The 22,943-nt window shown below is 37.9% G+C and overlaps 1 protein-coding gene across 5 annotated transcripts in view; it reads right to left on the reverse strand.

The window, feature by feature from the left end:
- The window catches only part of LOC101790227 (neurabin-1), a 41,399-nt gene extending 19,306 nt beyond the window's left edge, over nt 1-22,093 (reverse strand). The window contains exons 1-12 of one of the 5 annotated variants that reach the window (XM_027461169.3): nt 21,689-22,090; nt 19,480-21,295; nt 10,742-10,874; nt 10,140-10,260; nt 9,521-9,625; nt 9,218-9,338; nt 7,992-8,135; nt 6,390-6,443; nt 4,890-5,119; nt 2,680-2,776; nt 2,410-2,599; nt 1,489-1,640 (exon numbers count right to left, since the gene is read on the reverse strand). In XM_027461169.3, the coding sequence (XP_027316970.3) occupies nt 1,489-1,640; nt 2,410-2,599; nt 2,680-2,776; nt 4,890-5,119; nt 6,390-6,443; nt 7,992-8,135; nt 9,218-9,338; nt 9,521-9,625; nt 10,140-10,260; nt 10,742-10,874; nt 19,480-21,072 (2,940 nt within the window). In that variant the 5' untranslated portion in view covers nt 21,073-21,295; nt 21,689-22,090. Of the gene's footprint in view, nt 1-1,488; nt 1,641-2,409; nt 2,600-2,679; nt 2,777-4,889; nt 5,120-6,389; nt 6,444-7,991; nt 8,136-9,217; nt 9,339-9,520; nt 9,626-10,139; nt 10,261-10,741; nt 10,875-19,479; nt 21,296-21,688 lie in introns of all 5 variants that reach the window. The other 4 variants (XM_027461171.3, XM_027461172.3, XM_027461173.3 and 1 more) reach the window with 4 other exon arrangements.
- Between the last annotated feature and the right edge of the window lie 850 nt (nt 22,094-22,943).

Here is a 22,943-nt window from a genome sequence, read left to right on the forward strand (position 1 = left end):
TTTTCTCCCCTCACATCTTTCATCAAAAATCACATTTCTTGTTTTCACATTAGAAACTCTACAAGACTGTGTATGCTCATGAACCAGTATCAACCAGAAAAATCTTATCTTTTTCTTGCTCTGCTAAAGAAGGCTAATTGCTGATGTCCAGAATCTACTTCAAATAGAATTTCACGGGTTATAACACCCGACATGAGGATAATGATTTAATCATGACAGTAATACATTATGTTGATAACACTTGTCATGGAACAGGGCCATATCAAGGAAGAACACAGATATGGACCTTACCATCAACTTACGTTAGAGGAAATTAGAATAGAAGCATACCACAAGTTAACTTTACTTGTTTTCTATATCGCTACCAGAAAAATGAACAGGAAAAAAAAAAAAACAGCTAGAGATCTTAAGAGCTATCAATGGTATATTCACTGGTCTATCATAATACCAACTAATATCCTAGAAAAAGGTTTATGAATTCTAACTCCCAGCTTTCTCAAATAGAGTTAGACTGCTGCTATATACTTTCATGAAAATACAAAGGCAATAAAATCAAGTATTGAAAGCTCATGAAATTGCAAAAAAGTTCAAGTTTAAATTAAACAAAGGAGTCAAAAGAAAAAAGAAAAAAAAAAAGGCAATGTTGAAAGTTAAGTAATGCACAAGATTTGAATTAGCTAATTTCCAGGGAATTCCACCTCTAGAACAGGGAACAAGGTGTATGTGGACATATGGAGAGGAGCATAGCACAGCTACAGTGAAACTGAGAAGCATTCAATAGGAATTCTACTCAGATGCCTTTTTCCTCATAATGCTAAGAAAAGCTCTGGGAACTTTGGAATTTAAAGATAGGCTAATTGTGATCCAGCAGCCACTTATCTGAAGTCATTAATCAATATTTTTTTTCCTCTACAACTACCTCAACTCAGTTGATTGAAGTTATAGTATTCTATAAAGGAAAGATCTAAGAAGGATGATGCCACCAATGCAAACTTCTCAGAGAAGTTCTATATCTATACAGTTATGAATGAAAAAAACATGCTGAGAATAGTCAACCTTTGTACAAGTATGAATAGAAACAGGGGAAGCAGGTAACCACTGTTAGATTGCATCATTGGCAATATAAGTCTAGACAGAAGGAGTAAAGTTAATGCAACAAATGGGCTAGAACGTTTGACTGCTATGTTTTGTTGTAGACAAGTGATTATTTATGGAATAATGAAACATTTCAGAAATGCTTAGTTTTTTGAAGAATATTGGTAACTAACTTGTTTCAGATGAAGAAATTACAAGATAGAAAAGCATGTTCCACATGCTTATGATTACATTTGTGAACCTGAATAGGGCTTTCCACTTGGTACAGCATACAAATCTGATGCTTTGGCACAATCTGAATGAAGCATGGGCAACACTTAAAATTGTGAATACAGATAAAACTAAATATACATTCAGGCTTTTGAACGCCGAATTATTTACTCATATCAGTACCTGTAGATTTGCAGCCTGTTGTCCAGCACCAAGAGATTCTTTCAGCTTTGATCGAGAAGGCGGCTGGCGTTTTACTTTCAAAGCAAGCTGAGCTTTTGCTTTGTGGGCACTGGTGTCTAACCTGGGAGTATCCCCAACAAAAGCATCAAAATCTGCAACAAATATGTACTCCTTTAAAAAAATATTAGGTGAGTTCTCCAACCCACATTCCAGAAGAATATTCAGATGCTAAATCAGAATTATTCCACCAACTAATCATCACTATATGACAATCCAGTTTATACGATACTACAATATTTCAACATATATTGATAACAACTGCTAATTTGAATTAAATTTCCACCTTTTTTTTTTTAAAACCAATAATTTGTATTATGGCTTTAATACTCAATTTGATTCTCAAAATTATGAGATTTTTTTATGCCCAAAATACACTTTCCTATCTTTATTTTTTAAGACAGAGATCCTTTATGAAGTCCATGAGCATCAACCGTGTCTTTTAAAGCGATACTTCTTATGTGAACCACCACCTGATACTTGATAACAAGCTGGCATAATATCACTATCAGACTTAAAAATATATTAAAAAATCATAGCAAGTTTTGGTGTAAATCACAGTTTGTGAATGTGACTTCAGCTGATGTATCTCCAGTCTCATTAATGTTACTGATTTTGCTAATACAGAACCTGAGGAAAAGTAAAGAAGTTACTTCTCCATCTATCTCCTTCCCCACAGCATATAATAAATATGATGAGGAACTTAAAATAAAAATATCCATACTGTTTCAGTCCAACCATTTATCTAGTGGGTAAGAAATAACACTTAACTAAAAAAAAATAAAAAGGAAAAAAAAAATGCCACACGCATTAACACTTTCTAACTTCTGTAAAAAGTAAATCAAAGATTCTGTACCTACTTACCAGAAATTAACATCTCTGAAGAATTCGGTCTTTCCTCTATGGATTCTGTTTCTTTTTCATTTTCTTCTCTTATCTTTGACTGCTCATTATGCTGGCCTGCATTTTGACAGACATCTTCCAATAAACTGCTGCCTCCAAACATATATGGCATTCTTTCATACACTTTTAGTTTATTTTCAAGCTCTGTAATCTGCAAGAATTAATATTTAGAAGCAAGGTAGAAATAAACTTTCGCATTCTCAGGTAGTTCTAAATATAATACTGCGTTACCTTTTCCTGATATATTTTCAGCTGTTCCGCATACTGCTGATCTCTTTCTTCAAGTACCCTTGAATGATCCTCCTCTTTCTTCATAAATTCTATTTCTCTGGTGAAAGAAATACATATATATATGAAACACTAATATGCAGAAATATAGAAAACTATAGAAGATATACACAGTTACTAAAAAGTTTTCTGTTAGTAAGCATTTTGAAAAATCTGCAATGTGTAACTATTACTCATTAATCTTTTAATGTCACAAAACAGTCCACGTATTTATATTTATGTTCTTCAGAAAAAAATATCAATTATGATGCTGTAATTCACTCTGGGCTAAAAGAAGGATATATTACAACACCTTCTAAAAGTTTCATCTATTTCTCTACCTTTAAAAAGTTCCAAGCAAATTGTGTATACATTCAAAATATCAAACATATACAGAACTCTAATCATCAGATCTTACTCACTTCCATAAAGATACACACATACTGCCTATTGCTGTGAAAATAGTCTTTTGCTTCCATAAGCTATGTTAGATTTTTTTTTTTTGTAAAAGAAAATAATATTTTAAGTTTCTACTTGATTCATCCTAAAGAAATTGCAATGATTTGTTTTACAAAACAATGGAACAATGATTACCAGAAGGAAATAAAAACAAAAATAAAGGCTACTTTTTCCTGCAAGATAGACAGAATAATGTACAAAAAGATAAAATAGGTGTAGAACATCTAAACAACATGCAGAAGCTTCAAGGACAGTCAGAGTAGTAACGGGAATTCACTGAACAGCAAGGAAATGAGAACTAGCATGTTAGCACTTTTGAACTTCCATGTGTATAAGCTTGAGAGGAGAGTAGAAAGGAGACTGAACAGCATAAAAATGCACTGTAGAAAGTAATCATTCTGGATGTGGACTTGGAGCAGAAAATTCTGACTGTCTGAAAATAAGTAGCAAGTAGAGAAATTGGGACTGGAGAATTATATATTTATTGTAATAACTAAAAGCAACAGTAGCATTCTATATTATCAAGATGCTTCTATAACTATTGTGCCATTTAGATAAGAGCAAAGAAGGTGAAACAAGTAGACAACTGCATGACACAGTATTCAAGTCTTACATTAGTGTATCTAATAAGAAACAGTATCTCTACCTAAAAAAAACCACAACTGTCATTGGATTGAAAACACTGCTATCACGATGTGATTTTGAAGAGTTAGACACATATTCCAAACTCCTATTTTTTTGCAGAATTCTGTTTTCTGCCCCCACAAAACACAGCTCCTTGCTAAGATGGAATCAAAAGTGTCTGGCTCTTACCTAAACAACTTGCTGGACTGAGTAATATATATTTTTTGATAATTTAAACACACAAAATCTATCAGAATATTTTTAAAGGGACAGTACCAGATAGTATACTGAGTAATAAAAAGGCTTTCATTAAGGATTACTAACCATAAATCCAAGCACATACAATCTTAATAGCTTGCTTGGGGAAGAGAGAAATACATTTTTAGGGTGGTATCCCAAAGCCTTTTTCTGAGACTATCCCTTGCTCTTCCTGGTTTCCTCTCTCATATACCTTCATATGGTCTCACCTTTTCAACAAATGAAGACACTGTTGTACAGAATTAAGCAGCAAACAAAATCAATTCAACTTATGTCCCATAATTCAGTACAGTGAGACAGAATTCCAAGGAGAAATATACAATCAGAATCACATTGTTAAAGCTATTAAAAAAAATAAAAAATCACAAGCACGGTAATTGCTAAAATCACGAATACTAGGTCACTGGACAGTAACAAAAAAACATTTTATATCCTTTTGATGCCTACCCAGTCTGTAACATTAAGGTTGGTCAAAGCTAGATGAGTGTTTTCACAAACAGTAAAAGGTACTGCCAAGTATTTCGTGTCAAATTTCAACATAGCTCTCTCAAAAGTACAGATGCATTACAGTTTCTCATCTAGGTTCTTTTAAGTATTTGTTATTAAAGTATTACTTTTCCTAAGCTTAAAATCAAAAGCAGCAGCAAAATTTTTGAAGAACCTTTCCAGAATTTGACTTAAGGTATGGAAGAATTCAGCATGCACAGGCCACTGCTTCCCTAAACTCCGTCAAACGGAAAAGAGTGTGTTAAGCAAATCACAACTCTACATATTGTTGTCAATCTTCCCCCCATAATGTACAAAATACAGAAGCAAGAAACAGAGTTACTTACTTTTGTTGGTAATCTTTGAGCAATTTCTTGGCCTTGTTATATTTCTTTTCAAGGGCATCATATTGCTCTTGAGTTTCTTTAAGATGCTCATTCACCGTTTTGCATAAACTCTGAGCTTCCAACCAGTAAGTCTCTAACTTTTTAATTTTCTCTTTGTTTTCCTCTAAGTTTTGCTGAAGTTGGGTTCGATTTAATTTCCATTCATTTTTTTCTGCTTCAACAATTTTTAACTGAAAAGATTAAGATGTAAGAAATTAATGTAAACTAAATGATGAAATAAAAAGTACATGTTTAGTAGAGAATAGCTAAAAACAATTACATGCTTATCAGTAATATTAAAACAAGACACCAAACTTCTGAAGAAATTGTATCAACTCTTCCAATGCTTGCTAATACAAGTAAGTTTTAGAACTCAGTCTCAGGGGTCTTTTATTACTTCCTTATTAGTATTGCTTCCTTTTAAAAGAGAAATAATGAATAAAATCTTTGTCTCTTACATTGACTTGTTAAATACCTTGCCATCTCTAAATACCTCTGGAGAGACCTATTTTGACACAGTATTGAGCCAGTCTTTGTTTCCTGTTAACCTTTCGATTTGCCTTAGACTTTATACCTATAAACAGCTTTTAAGCAAAAGAATGCAAATCTGTGCACAGAGATGCTACCAATCACATAAAGAAAATATACAGAAATTATAGCTTTTTTTTTTTTCTGCTAAAGAAATAGGCAGGATTATCTGATTAAGACAGCTTTTTCCTCCTCTTTACTATTTGCTGATACAAGCTTCCAAGACTCTGTAATGGAAATGTACAGAGTTAGAATGAAAGGATTCCTTAAACTCACTCAAAGCACAAGAGCACAAAATCAAAAGGAAGACTGGATTCCATATATATGTTTCTTCTAGTTAACTTTAGCAAGTGTGACGGTTAAACACTGTGTTCTTTTTTAAAATATTACAGGAAGTTTTGTCCCTTTGGTTTAAAAATACCCTAGTCATGTTGAAACTTTACAATTTAAAAGAACGGAGATATTGTCCCTTAAAACAAACAAACAAAAGAACAATAAACACAAACAACAAAATACATGCTCATTAGACTAGCTAGGGTTATCCGACTGCTAGCTAAGGAAGCCTCTACCTTGTAGCAGTGTCCTCAGCACACAAAACAAATTCATTTACCATTAATAGGTGGATTGTTCTGTAGAAAACTGAAAGCATCTAAAATTCTCTAAACTTTCCAAAACAGCTCCTTCCGAACACAGATTCCACATGTCAAAATGCCATTTCTATAAGTACGCTAACTTGAATTAGAATAAACACTGCTTTTTAAAAATCTCTGCTTGTCTCACTTAACACAGAGTACTTACAGCCTAAGGCCTAAAACAGATCACTGTCTTCTGCTTTCAGCTTAGTACTGGTAAAACTAGCAGTTAGAAATACTAACAATAATTATTAATAAATAAAAATATCAACAGTTAATAATAAAGTATTTGAAAACTTACCTTCTCCTTCAATTGATTCACTTCAGCTACTGTTACTGCATGTTTTAACTGTAGCTGAAATATACAAAAAGAAATTCATGAGATTACACACAAAACAGCACTCAAAATGCTTATTTTTAGTATTTGTCTGATCTCCTTCTTCCTCAAACCATTTTCATAGTAGCATGAAGTCAACTTAATTATTTGTCAATTACAGGAGAAGCAATCAGGAGCTTTAATTTTAAATAAATACAAGTTAAACTACAAGATCACCTAGAGTTAAAAATATTTTTTTCTATACATTAAGAAAAGTGAGGAGGTTAAAATAATGTTTCAATGTGCCAGGAAAATTAAATGGCAGAAATGCACTTATGATGGCAACTTACACATAGAATCAAGTGAAACTGTAAAAGTACTAAACATATATATATTACATATCAGCACTTACAAATAAATGTACTGGCTTTGTTTTAAAATTAAGCTTTGTACTTCACAACACAAATCTTCACAGGATTATTATAGATGGATAAAGACCACATCTAAGCCAAACGTGTTAACGTTTAGTTAAACGATTAGTGTTTTTTGTTTGTTTGTTTGTTTTTTTGACAAACGTCAGTTGTTTCTTGTATTTTACTTTCTATCTGTAACCTTGGGTTTTTGTTTTTGATTTTTTTTTTTTTTTGGTAAAGCATAGTGCACTGAACAAACATTAAAATAAATGAATCCATGACTTAAAATCCTTGATTATATTATGTTAGTAACAGTGTGGTAATGATTCTAGCTAGGAATCTAATTGCATCCCAAGTAAATATGACACTTTAAAAAATGCCATACCCTACTGCTATGCCACCCATCCAAGAAAATGTAAATGTTCTCCAGTGATCGACAGTCTGAAATTTCAAATTCCTCAACATCATCATCAATATTACCAAGAGAGCAAACTTAAGGAGGTCTGCAAATATTGATTCTTTATAAAAATAAGTATGAAAAATAGTATCTGAAAGTTCCAAGCTAAGACTAAACAGTTTCTTTGCAGTATATTTTTCTCCCCCAGAGTGAAAATGACAGGGACTTAAACCTACCAAAAAAACACAGGCCCCTATATGCCAAGCAATGCACCAATTAAATCCCAGACTAAACTCCACAGCTCTGAATAAGACAAGTAAGCTCCTTTATAAACACACAGGGAAAAGGGAGGCTGATTTTCCAATTGTGTCAAGTTGAAACTCCAAAATGCAAATTCCAATGGGCCAAAGAAGAACCATGAGAAGCATCATATCTATTTAATGAAATGTTCAGACACCACGAGTGAGGAGGTGGTCTTGCGTTCTAACTCCTGTTCCAGGAGGTGGGGTTTTTTTTGGGGGGTGGGGTTGGTAGAGGTTGTTGTTGTTGTTTAATTTAAAATCAAAGGATCATTTAATATACATCTAGGGAAGTTGCGATCAGAAAGTTACAGAAGACCTACATTTCAAGGGATATTTACAAGAGATACTTATTGGTGTTTAGTGGGTAAACAAACACAAAACCACAATAAGGGGGACATGAACATTTCACAAAATTACACAATGTTCAAATGCTCCCTAGTGCACCACAAAGACTAACAAATTGCTACTAATATACCTCTTTAAATTTAAGAAGAGACTGTGCTGAATCCATATCCAGAGGTAAACTGATGTCTTCATTTTCAGGAAGATCAAAAACTTCTACGGATTTTTCATGTAAATGTGATTCATATGTATCATCATCGTCATCATAATCATCGTCCTAAAACAAACACAAAAATCATGACATCCAGTAGCACACACACACTTTACATTATGGTTGCAGCAGCAATATTAAGCAATATTAATAATATATAAGCACACAACCAAGGAATCACAGAATCACAGAATTTCTAGGTTGGAAGAGACCTCAAGATCATCGAGTCCAACCTCTGACCTAACACTAACAAGTCCTCCACTAAATCATATCGCTAAGTTCAACATCTAAACGTCTTTTAAAGACCTCCAGGGATGGTGACTCCACCACTTCCCTGGGCAGCCTGTTCCAATGCCTAAAAACCCTCTCGGTAAAGAAGTTCTTCCTAACATCCAACCTAAAACTCCCCTGGTGCAACTTTAGCCCATTCCCCCTTGTCCTGTCACCAGGCATGTGGGAGAACAGACCAACCCCCACCTCGCTACAGCCTCCTTTGAGGTACCTGTAGAGAGCAGTAAGGTTGCCCCTGAGCCTCCTTTTCTCCAGGCTGAACAAGCCCAGCTCCCTCAGCCGCTCCTCGTAGGACTTGTTCTCCAGACCCCGCACCAGCTTCGTTGCCCTTCTCTGGACTCACTCAAGCACCTCGATGTCCTTCTTGTAGTGAGGGAACCAAAACTAAACACAGTACTCGAGGTGCGGCCTCACCAGAGCCAAGTACAGGGGGAAAATGCAACAACTGCAAAACTTGTCAACTAGTTACTATTCCTTTTTAGTTTCTTCTATCAATGATAATCTTTAAAGGTGACTTGCAAACATTTTCATCAAAATTCCACAAAACAGAGCTAAGTAGGCCATGGACAACACCAGTCACAGCTCATGCTTAAAAATATCTTTTGGATTATTGATATGTCAGGAACAGCACATATTGATAACCTTATACCTATTCATGTATATAACATATAAAACAAACGTAATATACTGATAACACTAATGTATGAAGTCTGCACCTTCTCTTTCAATCAATTTGCCTGTTTTATTCTTCTTACTTCAATCTGATTCAAAAAAACTCGTATCCCATTTGCAGAAGTTATTGCACATAGCACTAATCATATACTCTTAAAAATATGTACATATGTATGATATCTTACCTGCTCTGTATCATCATGAACATAGTGCTGCTCATACAGACATCTCTCCTGCTCTAAAGTCTCACTAATGAGGCGGGCTACTTCACTCTGAGTCCCTGGCTTTTCTCTGCCAATCAGAAACCTACAGAAAAAAAACTAGTTAAATTGCAGCAAAAAGCTTAAGATATGTGTAAGAGATTAGTTTCCCATACTGCATACTTCAACAACTTTTTTGTAAAAACTTTCAAATTATAGTTTTGTATTCTTCATTAATGAAAAATTACAATTAAATAGAAGGTATTATCTGATAGAAAAAATACATACCTCACTGTGCCTTTGGTGTTTTTTAGTACAGTAGCTGCAAAGAACTGAGTAACTCCCACTAGACTTATGCCATCAACCTCAACAATCTGATCATTTACTTTAATTCTGTAAAAATAAACATTTAGCTATTAGTCAACAAAAATATTTTGGCTTGACTAATTATTTTATATGATAAATATCACTTAAAACTCCCTAGTACTTACAACTAGGAAGTCTGAGTCCCAAGGAATCCACTGCTTAAAAAAATATCTCTGAATCCTCAATTTCTATGCAGATCACCAATTAAAAATTATAAGTGTTTGCCTTGCTATTTTATACTATTCACACGCTGACTGGTATCCTGGGTTGTCAATCTGATTTTGTGGCACTTTTACTCATGGACTTATTTTAAGCTTTTCTCATATATGCTGTAAGAAGACTTAAGCTTATCTTCCAAAAACGTTCTATGTTAAGACAAATAACAGTGTTTTAAAAAATTAACGTAAAGCAGAATTGTAATATGTATTCCCTTGAATTTAGTTTTTGTAGTTTTATTCACAGTATTTAACATACAAAATGAAAATGATTGGGATCAGTTAGAAATTTGCAGAAAGCATAATCTATCCAGTGGAAAACTCACCGTCCATCTCTCTGAGCAGCTCCACCATCTGTTATTGTTTTTACAAAAATGCCCAGTTTTTCCAGTCCCTGATCAGCACCAACTCCCATTCCAATAATACTGATACCCAGACCGCTGTCACCTAAAGGATTCAAAAATCTAACATTAGCCACATAATATAAGATGTATCACTTACCAGAAGTGAGGGGTTTCTAAGTATTCCAAGTACTCAAAGAATACAAAAATTCACATACTAAAAACAAGCTTTTTTTTTATTTATTTATTTTTTAAATCTAGATACTACTGAAAGTCTTTTCATTCTGTAGTTATGACTGACTGCCTACTAGATTCAAGTTTCATGGTATCGGAAAAGAGTTCAAGTATTTATGAATTGCATATATTCATCCTTCGTAACTTCAATTAAGTATTACAATTTGCACTTAGTGGAGGCCTGTCCAGCTAATGTTCACCATGTTCAGCAGAACTAGCCACAAATGAAAGCTGGAACATAAATTCAAAAATTCAAGACCCAAATTCAGCAAAAGAACAGTTTATAAGATAATGCTTTATATTTTGTGTCCACAGTATCTTTTACAGGCAAATATTCAAGGTTTGGTTCACACCTTTTTCGATTTCCACAGGAAACACTTCCATTTTTTCCACTCTTTTCTCAAGTTCGTACTCAGCTGAGGCTGCTACAGGGTCAACTTCTTCATTACGTCTATCATAGTCTTCATTTGAGTAAGTACTGAAAACCTAAGAAAGGTAAAAAAAAAAAAATTAAAAAAAATAATAATTTAGAGCTCTCCCATTCCCTTCCAAACATGAAATAATCAAAAGAAAATTGCTTAAATTAATTAAGGGAAATTCAAGTGGTATTTTTAGAGATCCCATTTTCTAAAACAGTCATCAATTTAGTAAGTACTGCTGCTGTAAGACAGTTCCCAGCTTGCACAGAAGTAACTTTTTAGAAGTTTCAAAACAATTACTTCAGCACTTTTTATATTGTAAATACACCAAGTATTTTATAGAAATCAAAGGAATCATCATCTCTTTGATATAGTATGACTTTTTTAGAACGCCATTCTCCCAAATCTTTCTCTTCTCCCTTCCCCCCACACCATCTGCCAATTACAGTGCCTCAACCAGATGTAGTTTTCTGATTTTGCAGGGAATCCTGTGGTTTCCCAGGAAAAGGAAATGCCTTGTTACATGTTACTATTTTTAGTAAGCGCTCCAGCTGAATTTCTGAATTCTTTTTTTAAAAAAAAGATAAACAACACAAATAATGAATATTAAGACAGAAATCTAGAAAGGAAGAATAAGCTACATGTAATAGGCTTAATTTTACTTATCAGCATCTTAATTAATTATATTCAAGTCCATACATTAGGGGAAAAGAAAATCATATTCCCTCCTTGTACTTGGAAGTCTCATGGAATTTGCCCATCTTGATGCAAAATTAATAGCTTATAAGAATTCATCACCTGACAGGAATGAATCATAGAATTTAAAAGTAGGTTCAAGCAATGTTTATAATTGTTATACATAACATAATAGCAGCACAAACATGCATATGCAAACAAAGACTACTAACATTTACACACACTAGCTCCTTGAGGAAAAACCTTCCTGAAATCAAGACTAAATCATTAGAAAAAAGAACTCATACTCTTCTCTTAAAATGATAGATGAGAAGTGTGCAAGGACATCTAGGTAACGTTCCAAAAATCATAATCCCACACTTAAGAGAAGATAGAGGTGTTTTAAAATAGTACTAAAAAACCTGACTTGAGAAAAATGATTTTGAGGAAGAACATGAATTTACTAAGAATAGAGGAAAAAGAACACTGATGATATACAACCAGAAGCCAAAAGCTGCAGTAACAAAAAGAAAAGCAAGGGCACACTATGAAACCGATGGGCAAAGGGCTTAAGTTTTTGTTGTGCACAGAGCATCATAACATAGTTTTCACCTTTTATTAGACAGAAATGGTAAAATTGCTGATACTAATGTAGAAAACACAGAACTTTTCAGTGATTTTTTTTTCCTGCCAAGTAGCAAAAGTAATATTAAACACAGTTAAAATGTGGATAATAAATAACAAATTACAAATTGCACAGTTTAGAAGATTGATGAGAAAGCCAAACACAGTTCATCCCTGCACTGTGTCTGGCAGGGTTTAGTCACTAAATCAAACACATTAAGAACAAAAGAAATGCTAATCTTACTATTTAGAAGGCATTGCTAACCAGAGATAGTAAAATTGTTAGCATGAAAGAGGGAAAAACAAAAGACAAAAACCACAGTATTTCTTCTAAATATTCTCTCTTCTAAAAGGCAGGATGAAGGCAACTGTCATATTTACTCCAGGTCACTAAATATGTTAATCATGTAAAAAAAAAAAAAAGCTACTGAAAAGAAGTACTTTTACATAAGAAAGGGTAGAGAGCTTGTATTCACCTTCCTTAGTACTGTTGGACTATATAAACATTTTAATTTCTAATCAATCTTCAAATAGCATTGAAATTCCAGAGACTAAAAAAAAAGTCCTCAGTGCTGCTTGTTGTTTTTGAAAGCTATCTGACCAAGCTGATATTAACCATAATTAAATTTAAAATATGGAAATTATATAAAACCCCATAAATATTTTAACAGAAGTTAACTACACAGTTCCGATTTACCTGTTACAACACTAAAAGTTAAAGCAGTAAAGATAATTGCAGATTGGGTAAGCTACTATTTTATGACACCCAGCGCCCCAGACTGTGTGAGGATTTCACTCAGTTCAGCCAGCACCACCACCACCTACTTACTGGCAGCTACCTGCAGGATGCATTTTTTGAGGACTCACAGAAGGGTCTGGAGGTCACCTTGCTCAACCTCCCTGCTCAAGCAGGGCCAGCTGGTCTTGTGCTCAAGTGGTATTTTTAAAAGAGATGCTTCAGCAAACACAAGTTACTGTCTCAACACAAGCCAGAAGGTTAACCTAACATCAATGCCTTCTGGATCCAGTCAAGCTACTAAATGATGAAAAAAAAAAGAATTTCTTTTTGCCTTCTAGTCCTCTTTTCTTCAGAATGAATAAAAATAATTTGAAGTTATTACGAAGTAAGTTCTCACAGACTGCTAAATGTTTAAGAACTATTTTAATTAAACTGCTAAGATACATACTTGGAAATTTTCAAATATATACTTAGTCCTTGAAGAGCAAATATGTTTAGTTGGAGACAGAACAAACTGCATTCATTACACCAGGAGAATGAATCACTTTTGGAATGCAAAACTCAGTTAATTTCTGTCTAAAAGATACTGCCACTCAGCTACTGCTACCATACAGAACTAAAAATCTCCAATGTATCACCTTGGTTCTACCACACAAGAGTATTATCACAGAAAACCAATGATAACCTCACTTAACTCAAAGTCTTAGCAGCACTTAAAAACCTCTTCTTAAAAACTATGTTAGTTTTAGCAGAAAGGTAATTATTTTTAGAAGGAAAACCCTTCAGGAAAGTTTTGCTTGCACAAAACTCTGTTATCAAGTCATAAAACATGTCCCAAAGACTGTCACTCCTGTATTCATTTCTACTACATAGATTTTGTGCATGAGCAAAAGGAAAATGTTACAAAGGCAATTAAAGAGTAAGAAATCATCAACTGCCTAAAAGGTTTCCCAATTAATTAGAATGGAAGTGATTTCAACATCACTTTTAAATTCTACTATGATATTGTAATACTTGCTGAAAAGCATAACATGTACAAAAGCAGATAAAGTAACACTTAAGAGCTGAGAGAGAGGCACTGAAGTGTTACTGACACCTGTACCTAGAGACCATGCCAAGCAATGGCTCCACCACTTGGTTGATATTTCTTCTGAAATTCTTACTTTGAACATTCCAGCTTATTGACACTCAATAAATCCATACATTCAAGATTCAAGCTATGGTTCACAGAAAGTTACCTAGTAATGAACAGTGTTTCAAATGGATCACCTCTGCAAAGCCTGGCAAGATGTTAAGTACTCAGGCAAACATGAATAATCATTTGAAACAGTAGCACTGAAGTATAATGTACACTCTACAGTTTACTCTTACAATCTCCCTCTTCAGTTAAAGTAGACATTACCACATTACCACTATGTTATTCCCTCTTGTTTCTAAAAGCTACAAAGTTGGTATTTTTATTATCATAACTTGTATTTTAAGTGACAAGTGACTATATCTGATTTAAATCAATTCATGCAATCAGATGCTTTAAATCAGCAAACAGAAATACCCTGTTCAACTGTTTTGTTTTTATTGTTTGTTCAATATTTACACATTTCTTCCTAATTGATTCAGAATGGTTAGTAAGTGTTGAACAGGTAGGACATTATACATCATTACATTTGACATAGCACTTGCTGTTACCGAAGAGGCGGCCTGGGAGGCTATGCATACTTAGGAGCTTGATTGTGTAGCTCTGCTCAACTTTATCAAAAACCAGCAAACACACACAAGAACCAGGTTAGTTTACATAAAGGCATAAGGGCAACCTTGCTCCAGATCCTCAGTACAATTTCACAGCCAAAACATGACTCAATTTATCTGAGACAACAGTAACATACGTTCCAACCTCTTTTAGAAAACACAATTCTACCAATATCGAAAGCAGAATGCCAATTAAAAGTAACAATAGATCAGTATTTCCAAAATAAGTATCTTAACCAAAAGGTTAACCAGAAAGACTTTGTTCCCTGTTATCAACACCAAAAGTAAAAGCAAAATCTACTAATCATTTTATGCAATTGGTTACATAGTATTGAATCATTGAGAGGATGACTTAAAACCACAAACATTAAAGGTTTCTAGCTGCACTAGCATATTAAAAACTGATAAACTTAATGAGTAATCCCACGAGTCCACTGACAGATGTTTATCAAACTGTCGAATAACTTTTACACCAACCTCCATATCTTCTTCTTACTTTCCATTCTTAGGTTTCTGCTGTACTGTCCCACCCTGGCACTGGCCTCTCTTCCAAAGACCCTTGAAATGCCCAAATAATCCACTGTTATATATAGAATACAAAATGGATAATTAATTTTTTCCAACTCTCAAAAGGTAAAATACAAACAAGTTTCAGCTATTGCCTGTTCATTCTTTCATATCAGCCCAGGTTGTGTATCTGCAGGTGCTAATAGCAGCCATCATCAAAAAGATGCTGAATCTTTCAGCAGCTTAACTGTTGAGCTAATGAACACATCTCCTACGCATCTGCTTATCTCTGCCTGCACTCTCCATAATAATCTCATCTCCTCTATTACTCCTCTTTCCCCTTGTGTCACCACCTCCTTGGGGTTTCTTCTGCCTACATGCACCTTCTTCCTCCAGTTCATATCCGTGATTTTTAGCACCCTACACCATTAAGTCAGCCAGCAGGAACTGCCATAATCCCAGATGCAGGCAAAACGCAATCAAACTATATTCAAAAACTTTTTTTTTTTTTTGTTTTGTGAAATTAATTGAAAAATACTGTGGAGAGTATAAGAAGTTTGAGATAAAAGTATGAAGAAAAGTTGTAGGGGCAAGACTTACACTGTTAAGGTACAAATGTTGGAATGTTGATACAAGTGATAAACAGAGTTTCAAAACACCTAAAATCTATGAGTTAAACCAAACAAACTGTCATTGCAAAAAATCTCAACCAAAACCCAATAGAAACAAACTTACCCTACCTGTGTCAGGAAACACAACAACAATAACAAGAAGATGACTTCCACGTGCAATGCAATTCTGTTTGTCTACTCTCAAACCAAATTTCTATTTTCCAGCCTACAACTATGTCACACACTTGTCTCTTATTGCCACAGAAGTATTTTACTGAAGTGCTTCACTGATGGTTGACAGTTGACCATTTATGCAGTCATCAATCATTCTCTATTTATTAAAAACACTCGAGGGTCTGGGAATCTTCCACCAGCTAGTGTACTTTAATTCCCTTTCTGTGTATAAAATCCAAGAGTGTAGAAGTTACAGTTACAGAAAAAAAGACAGAGTATATATGAAACTGAAGCACTACTCTGAAATACTTTGTTAAAGCTGTGTTCAGGAGAATACACATTAACCTAGAAAAAAATGTGCATCTCCTAAAAGCACATTTATATCTATGCTGTTATACACGAAATCTAATTCAAGTTTATCTAAATTTAGTGTTTCATGAACTTCCACAGTGAGCAGTTCTGTACTAAAAAGACTGAACAGTATGCCAGCCTGAACAAGATTACTACTATTTGTATCCCAGCTGTACCTAAAACAGCCCTAATTGTTGTGTGGAACTAATGGCATTATGAAGGGTTTGCAAGTTCTCTCAAAAGCAGCTGATGCTTGGCCGCTTAGAACAACATACAAGATATGAAACTACCTTTTTTTAGTTAATAAAAAAGTTTAAACTTTTTCTCAACTGTGACAATTATCAAAATAAAGCCTTTTTGAAGCTTTTTGTTGCTATTTTTATTTTTAAATTTATTTTAAGCTGTGGTCTTCACGTAAGCTGCATTCTTAATTTATTCACAAAGCTGCAGACGGACACTCCCATGCAACATAAGCTGGGCAACACTGCAAATTAAACAGACCTACAGAAGTGAACAGTAGCTGCATTACCTTTTCAGTTTACCTGAGCCACACAATTGCTAAGGATCATAAATCATTACAGAACTTAGTGGCAGGGCTATTGAAGGTTTCATGACAAAGTTTAACACAGTCAGAGGTAAAGACACTTCCAAAAGTCAATTTGGAAACAAGCATTTGTTTTAATGACAGAAAGTTTCAGAATCGCAAGCGTCAAACAGCACTCTGTCATTATCTCTTCGTTAATTAAAGCCTTTCAAGGTGATCAAATAACTGAAAGTGAATTTAATCTCTACATTACAAAAGCATAGTGAAATATAAAGAGATGACAGCACAGTTACCTGACATTATTTGCACTGTTCATAATGCTTACACAGTTTACTGAAAAGACAAATTCAGTTCCCTTGCAGATACCTTGGATATCTGAGTGTGCTTCAAATTCCTTATTGGCTTCTTTTGTGGCAACAAGGGACTAAAAATAGCCCATGTACCATGACACAACCCCAATCTGCCAGTGAAGTTCTGCTAATAACTGTACAGTATCACTCTCTTCACTACTGTAGGAAAAACAACCAATGCTCCCTTAAGGCCTGCAGAGATCAAACAGCAGCAGTCAGGTCACCCATGGCATGTAAGAAATCTTCCCAGGCATTTATCATCAGCTTCTACAGAACTGAAACATTTGTTTTAAAAAGCCTCATCTATGCCTACTTTCACAGGCACAGAGCAACTCAAAATAATGCAGTATTTACATAATTACTTTTCATCTTTCCTGAAATTTTGAATTTTGAAGTTTGAGTTATGTTCTTATGCCCCGCTACCGATACCAACAGTCAGAGACCTCCAGCATGGGTCAGACACAGTGCTAACAGCATTAGCTTCATTCTACATCTCTTGCCAATCTTACAACTGACCAGAAACTTCTAAATAGAGATATTAATCAAGTTCTCTTCACTATTGTAGCATATACACAGACACCCTAAATTAGCCACATTGTTATTATGGACAGTTTATTCTGCCAATCCAGAAGTCAGGCATCATGGTAACAACAATGTTATTTTCATGGAAAAATATACACTAACAGTTGCTACTGAGTTCGTTTCTTCATCGTGTAATTGATAATCTGGTAGCGGTTGGTTTTGGTGGTTTTCAGAGGAGCAGCTGCAATTGAATAGCGCTAGTTACCAAAACATGAGTTTTGTCCACATGAGAACTCCCATCACGGTTGACACTATTAATGCTTCGAACTAAATATGTCATGGCCATAACCAACAGTGCAGGAAAAGACTGTTACAGCCACCGCTTCTAGGTGGATTCCAGCACAGATAAACCCTGCCTACAGCAGAAAACCAGCCAGCAGGGAACTAACGCACATTTACAGCAGAACAACACTGCACTCTTCCACTTTGTTGTGGCACGGAGGCGCACAAATGCATGGGGAAATGGACTGATGCCCCTTGGGCTCTCTCGCAGCCCTCGCTGCACTCATTGTGCAGCTTCCAGTAGTGGCACTCCCCCTTCCATGCTCCAGGTCATCACTGAGACAGCATCAACTACAAGAAAGCCATATAAAGCCATCCTGTCTATGGAAGAACTATAAAAACAAACGCATGTGACAAAACTCATACTTTGCCACACCCAAAACATTTCCTGGGGTACAGTACAGCACTGGTGTGTCTTCATCACACTGGGAAATTACAGCTCTCTGCTGCAGGAACTACAGGAGTCAGCAAAGTTTTCACTTAATTCTGATTAGTACAGAGTTAAAAAAAAAAAAAAAGCTTTATTAAAGATGACAGCATAAAAAACCACAACTGTTTTATTGTAGATGATATTTTTCATCCATGTAACAGTAGAAGAAAAAGAGTGCTTGAGAAAATCTGGACGGTTTCCAGTTCCACCTTGTTCCTCATCTCCTAGTACTCCCAAACTTCAGGTGGGACTAGAATAACTGTACCCTGCAACAAGACTACAGGTAAATGGGGTTTTAGCTGTGGAATGACTTTGTTCAATCCAGGGATATTTTGAGTGACTGAAGATCAGACTCCTAAACCTTCTCAGTTTGTTAGCAGTGTACCTTTCATTATTAAATCTGCCTTGTAAGTCCCACTTCCACAACTTTGTAACCCCAAAATACTCATAACAATAATATTCTTACAGAATATTCACCACACCAATATAAACGTTATATTATAATGCATTACCTATATATATGTATTATACAATATAACAGAAAATTCTATAATCTTAAAATTACAGGAACCAGTAATGTGATATTTTCTCACAGTTAAGTTTGAAAATATATGAAGTTGAATCTGAAGGTTTGTTTTTTTAAAACAACTTTTGCACACAAAGAAATACTGGCAAAGTCTTTCCTAATGCAATGCCACAATTGTGGACAAATGAAAGCAAGTATTAAAGGTCATGTGTCTGTATTTGTTCCCAAAAGTTAGTGTTCCTAAAAATGCCCAGTAAGCAAGTGAAATCTCACACATCTTACTATGCTATTAATGAAGCTTCTAGGATTCAGAAGTCACTTGTGACTAACTTCAACTTTTCTCTTGTTCAGAAAAAGAAGTTCTAAAAGCCATACAGTCACACTTTCTAAGATGCTGTTAGATCTTTTTGGGAAAAATAAAAAATAAAAACAACAACAACAAAAACACTTAAAAATGTAATTCCTATCTATTTTTTATTGCAAAACAATAATAAAAATTAAAAAAAAACAACAAAACAAAACACAACTTACCTTGATAGGAGCTGTTGAGAACTTGACTTTTCGGTCTGGATCAGGATCTTCCTCTTCAGAAAGTCCAGGAAATTCCTCATATTCACTGTCATACATATACTCCTCCTCTCCCTCCAAAATTTCTTTGCCTTCAGGTCCTTGATTTTCTGGCTCTGCATCCCTATCATCATCAAAAGCTGCATTTTCTATTCCAAAAGCGCTGAAGTTCTCCCTCTGCTCCTCATCTTCTTCAGGATCCCCTTCCTGTTCTACAACACCCCGACCTTGTGTAACTGGACCATCTTTCCCAGACATCCCATCTCTCGCTTCTTCCTGATTGGTCTCAATGCGTTCCGCAAACTCTTCTACTACCTCCAAGGGATAGTCACTCCTTTTCTCTTTCTGTGCTTGGTATTTGAGCAGCTGATCCTCATGAACAACACGATCTTTCTCCAAACTTTCTTTTTCATGCCCTGAAGTTTCATCTTGCACAGCCAGCTCCACACGAGTCCCCTCCATGGGGGAAACCCATGAGAAAACAGTCTCTGTTCTCCACTTTGCCTCCTGACCAGGTACGCTGCTCATATCCTGCAGGCTTCTCTCAAGCACCAGTTGCTCTTTCTTATCTTTTTCAAGTACCTCACTCAGCTCATCTCTGACGGTCACAGGCACTTTGGTGGACGCAGTCTTCTCTGGACATTTTTCAACAGCAGCAGATGAATCCAAACCGTAGGGTCCTCTCAAATGGTCCTGATTCAGACTATCATTTTTGGAAATTTCTTTGGATTCTTCAGTATCACTGTCACCCAGGAAGCTTTCCAGCCTCCTGGAAATGGGTCCTGCATTCAGGAAGGAGGATTTGGAACCATTATTGGGATGTTGCTGCCTCAACTCATTACCTTGATTTTCAACTTTCTCCAGCACAGCTAGAGGACTGACTTCAGTATTAAAACTGAAGTGGTCCCCCACGCTGCTGTAATCAGAAGCAGAGCCATGTCTCCTCTTATCTTCATTTTTTTCACATTTGCTGGGAGAATATCTGTCCACTGAGCTTCGCTGTTTTATATTTCTCTCAAATAGCTTCCTCGTCTCCGAAAACTTTTCTGCCAGGGCAACTTTATCCAAGTCTGCCTCGTCATTGCTACGGATGACCTTGTCGGCAGTAGAAGGCACAGACAATGAATCCACAGGACTGTTGTTGGGGCTGGTACTTGTATTGTGGAGATTATTTTTTTGGACAATGAGGAAAGATGGGCTACCTGGAGAAGGTCCATGTTCTGCTGCTGTGGTCCGGCTGATTAATTTGGTCTCAGCAGGTGGACTGCTTTCACAAGAGGGTGTGGAAGCGGAACCTCCCATTTGCAGAAACATACTTTTGATCTTGTGAACCCTATTGCCATAAGTGGCAGCCCTACCTCGACTGTGTGGGTCATTTCCCCCGCCATTGGAAGAGGCGCTCAGCTTCTGCTGCAAGCCTGTTTTGTTGGAAGTGTTTTCGGGATTGTTTACTCCATCAAAAGAGCATTTGATAGCATGGAAGTCAGATTTATAGGCATTGCGGTGTGGAGAAGCACTTCTTAAAGTCCTTTCCCCTTTGCCCTCGGTTTTCATCATTGTCAGAGAGAAAGCTCCCTCGACTCGTGGAGAACGGGAAGGAAACCTCAGGGGCACAAAGCTTCCAACAGCGGGCAGCGTGGCTCCTACGGCAGATCTGGAAGGCGGCCACCCAGCGAGCCTCCGCGCTCACATCGAGCCGGGCAGCGCGAACGAGCAATCACGAGGCGCAAACGGCCACGCCGGCTGGCAGCTCCGCGGATCCCGGTGTCCTGACAGCCATCTGCGGGGACACGGAGAGTTTTAGTGAACTCGGGCCCCGGCAGCGCGTGTGACACGAATCCCAAACTTGCCGCTCCGCGGGGCGGGGAGGGCGGCGGGAGCCCCCCCGGCGGCCGCCGAGGGCCGGAGCCCATTGTGTGCGCCCCGCTGCCCGCCGCGGGGGGACGCGGCGGCGCCGGGCTGCCCTCACGGCCGCCAACGGCCGGGCCTTGTCCGCCCGGCCCTTCCTGCCGCCCGGCCGGGCCCGGGCCGGGCCGAGGCGAGGCGGAGGGGCCCCGGTGCCCGCGGGCAGCCCGGAAGGGCGGCAGGGAGAAGAGGAGCGGCGAGTTTCGGCCCCCGAGCCGCGGCTCCCCCCGCCCCGGCACCTCGCCCCAAACTTTCCGAGCCAGCCTACCTGGGGGCGGGGGTCCCGCCGGCTCCTTCCCCTCAGCGCCGCTGGCCGCCCAGCGGCCGCCCGCACCACGCCATCGCCGGCCGCCGCCGCCCCGAGCTCCCGGCTCCTCACTCCACCTTCCGGCCCTCTCCCGCCGCCCAGCGCCCTCCTCCTCCGCGCTGTGTGCCGGGCCCGCCCGCGCGCTCTCACACAAAGGAGAGGGAGCGGCGGGCGCGCCCCCGCTCCTCTCGGCGCGTGTGGGGGGGAGAGGGGCCGGGGGGCGCGCCCGGCCCTGCCCTGCCGCTCCGCTCCGCACCGCGCCGCGCCGCGCCGGCCTCGGGGTGCCGCCGGGGCTGCTCGGGCACGCGCGGGGCTGCGGCGGCCCCGGCTCGTGAGGGCGAGTCCTGGCAGCCGGGGCGGCGGGCGCTGCGAGGCGGAAGCGAAGGGAAGGAATGCCAACGGCTCCGGGATTGCCGCCCGCCCTCCCAGCGGCCGCGCTACGTGAGCCCGTCCCGAGGCCCTCAGGGCTCCGCGGGCACCTGCCGGCGGTACCGGGCGGGGAGGTGTGCCCGGCCCCCCGCAGCAGCTTCCGAGGGCTCTGGGAAGGATGGGTGCCTGTGGTCGGTAGCCTCAGGCGGCACTAGCACAGGATCATTGGGGTTGGAGAAGACCTCCAAGATCATCTGGTGCAACCATCGCTCTACCGCCAATGTCACCCACTAAACCATGTCCCTCAGCCTCAGGTCCAACTGCTGTGTACATCCAGCTCTCCTCTCTGGTAGTCCAAATAAAAAGCCACCGGCTTCAGCCTGCCTGCACGCAGCCAGGGACAGAACTTGGATTACTCACCAGTACCCACTGCCTGCTTGGCACATACATAAATCACACAAAATAATTAAGAGAGTACTAAAGGAAATAAACAGAGTACCTGGAGTCAATCAATAACTGACACCAAGTATTAAAAGGAAAAGAAATTTAACCGTATCCTGTATTCTTGCCCTGTGGGAAAGTCCAAAATTTGAAGATTTTTCATTCCAAATTCAGCTGTGAATTTCCAGTGGAACAAAAATTTTAGTGATGTACGTTAGAAGAGGCAAAGTGATGTTTCATTTCATCTGGTAGCAACCAGTTACTCAGGGTAAGAATTCTTTAAAAGCCTAAGTACTTATCTCTTTGAAAGTGATTATTTCAAGGACTTATTATTCAAATCAATGGTAAAACTTATACGGTTTCCCAGAGTTTTTCTAATGCTTCATTTTTTCTAACACAAAGCAGG

Source organism: Anas platyrhynchos, chromosome 7 (genome assembly GCF_047663525.1).
Source record: "Anas platyrhynchos isolate ZD024472 breed Pekin duck chromosome 7, IASCAAS_PekinDuck_T2T, whole genome shotgun sequence".
Classification (NCBI taxonomy): Eukaryota; Metazoa; Chordata; class Aves; order Anseriformes; family Anatidae; genus Anas; species Anas platyrhynchos.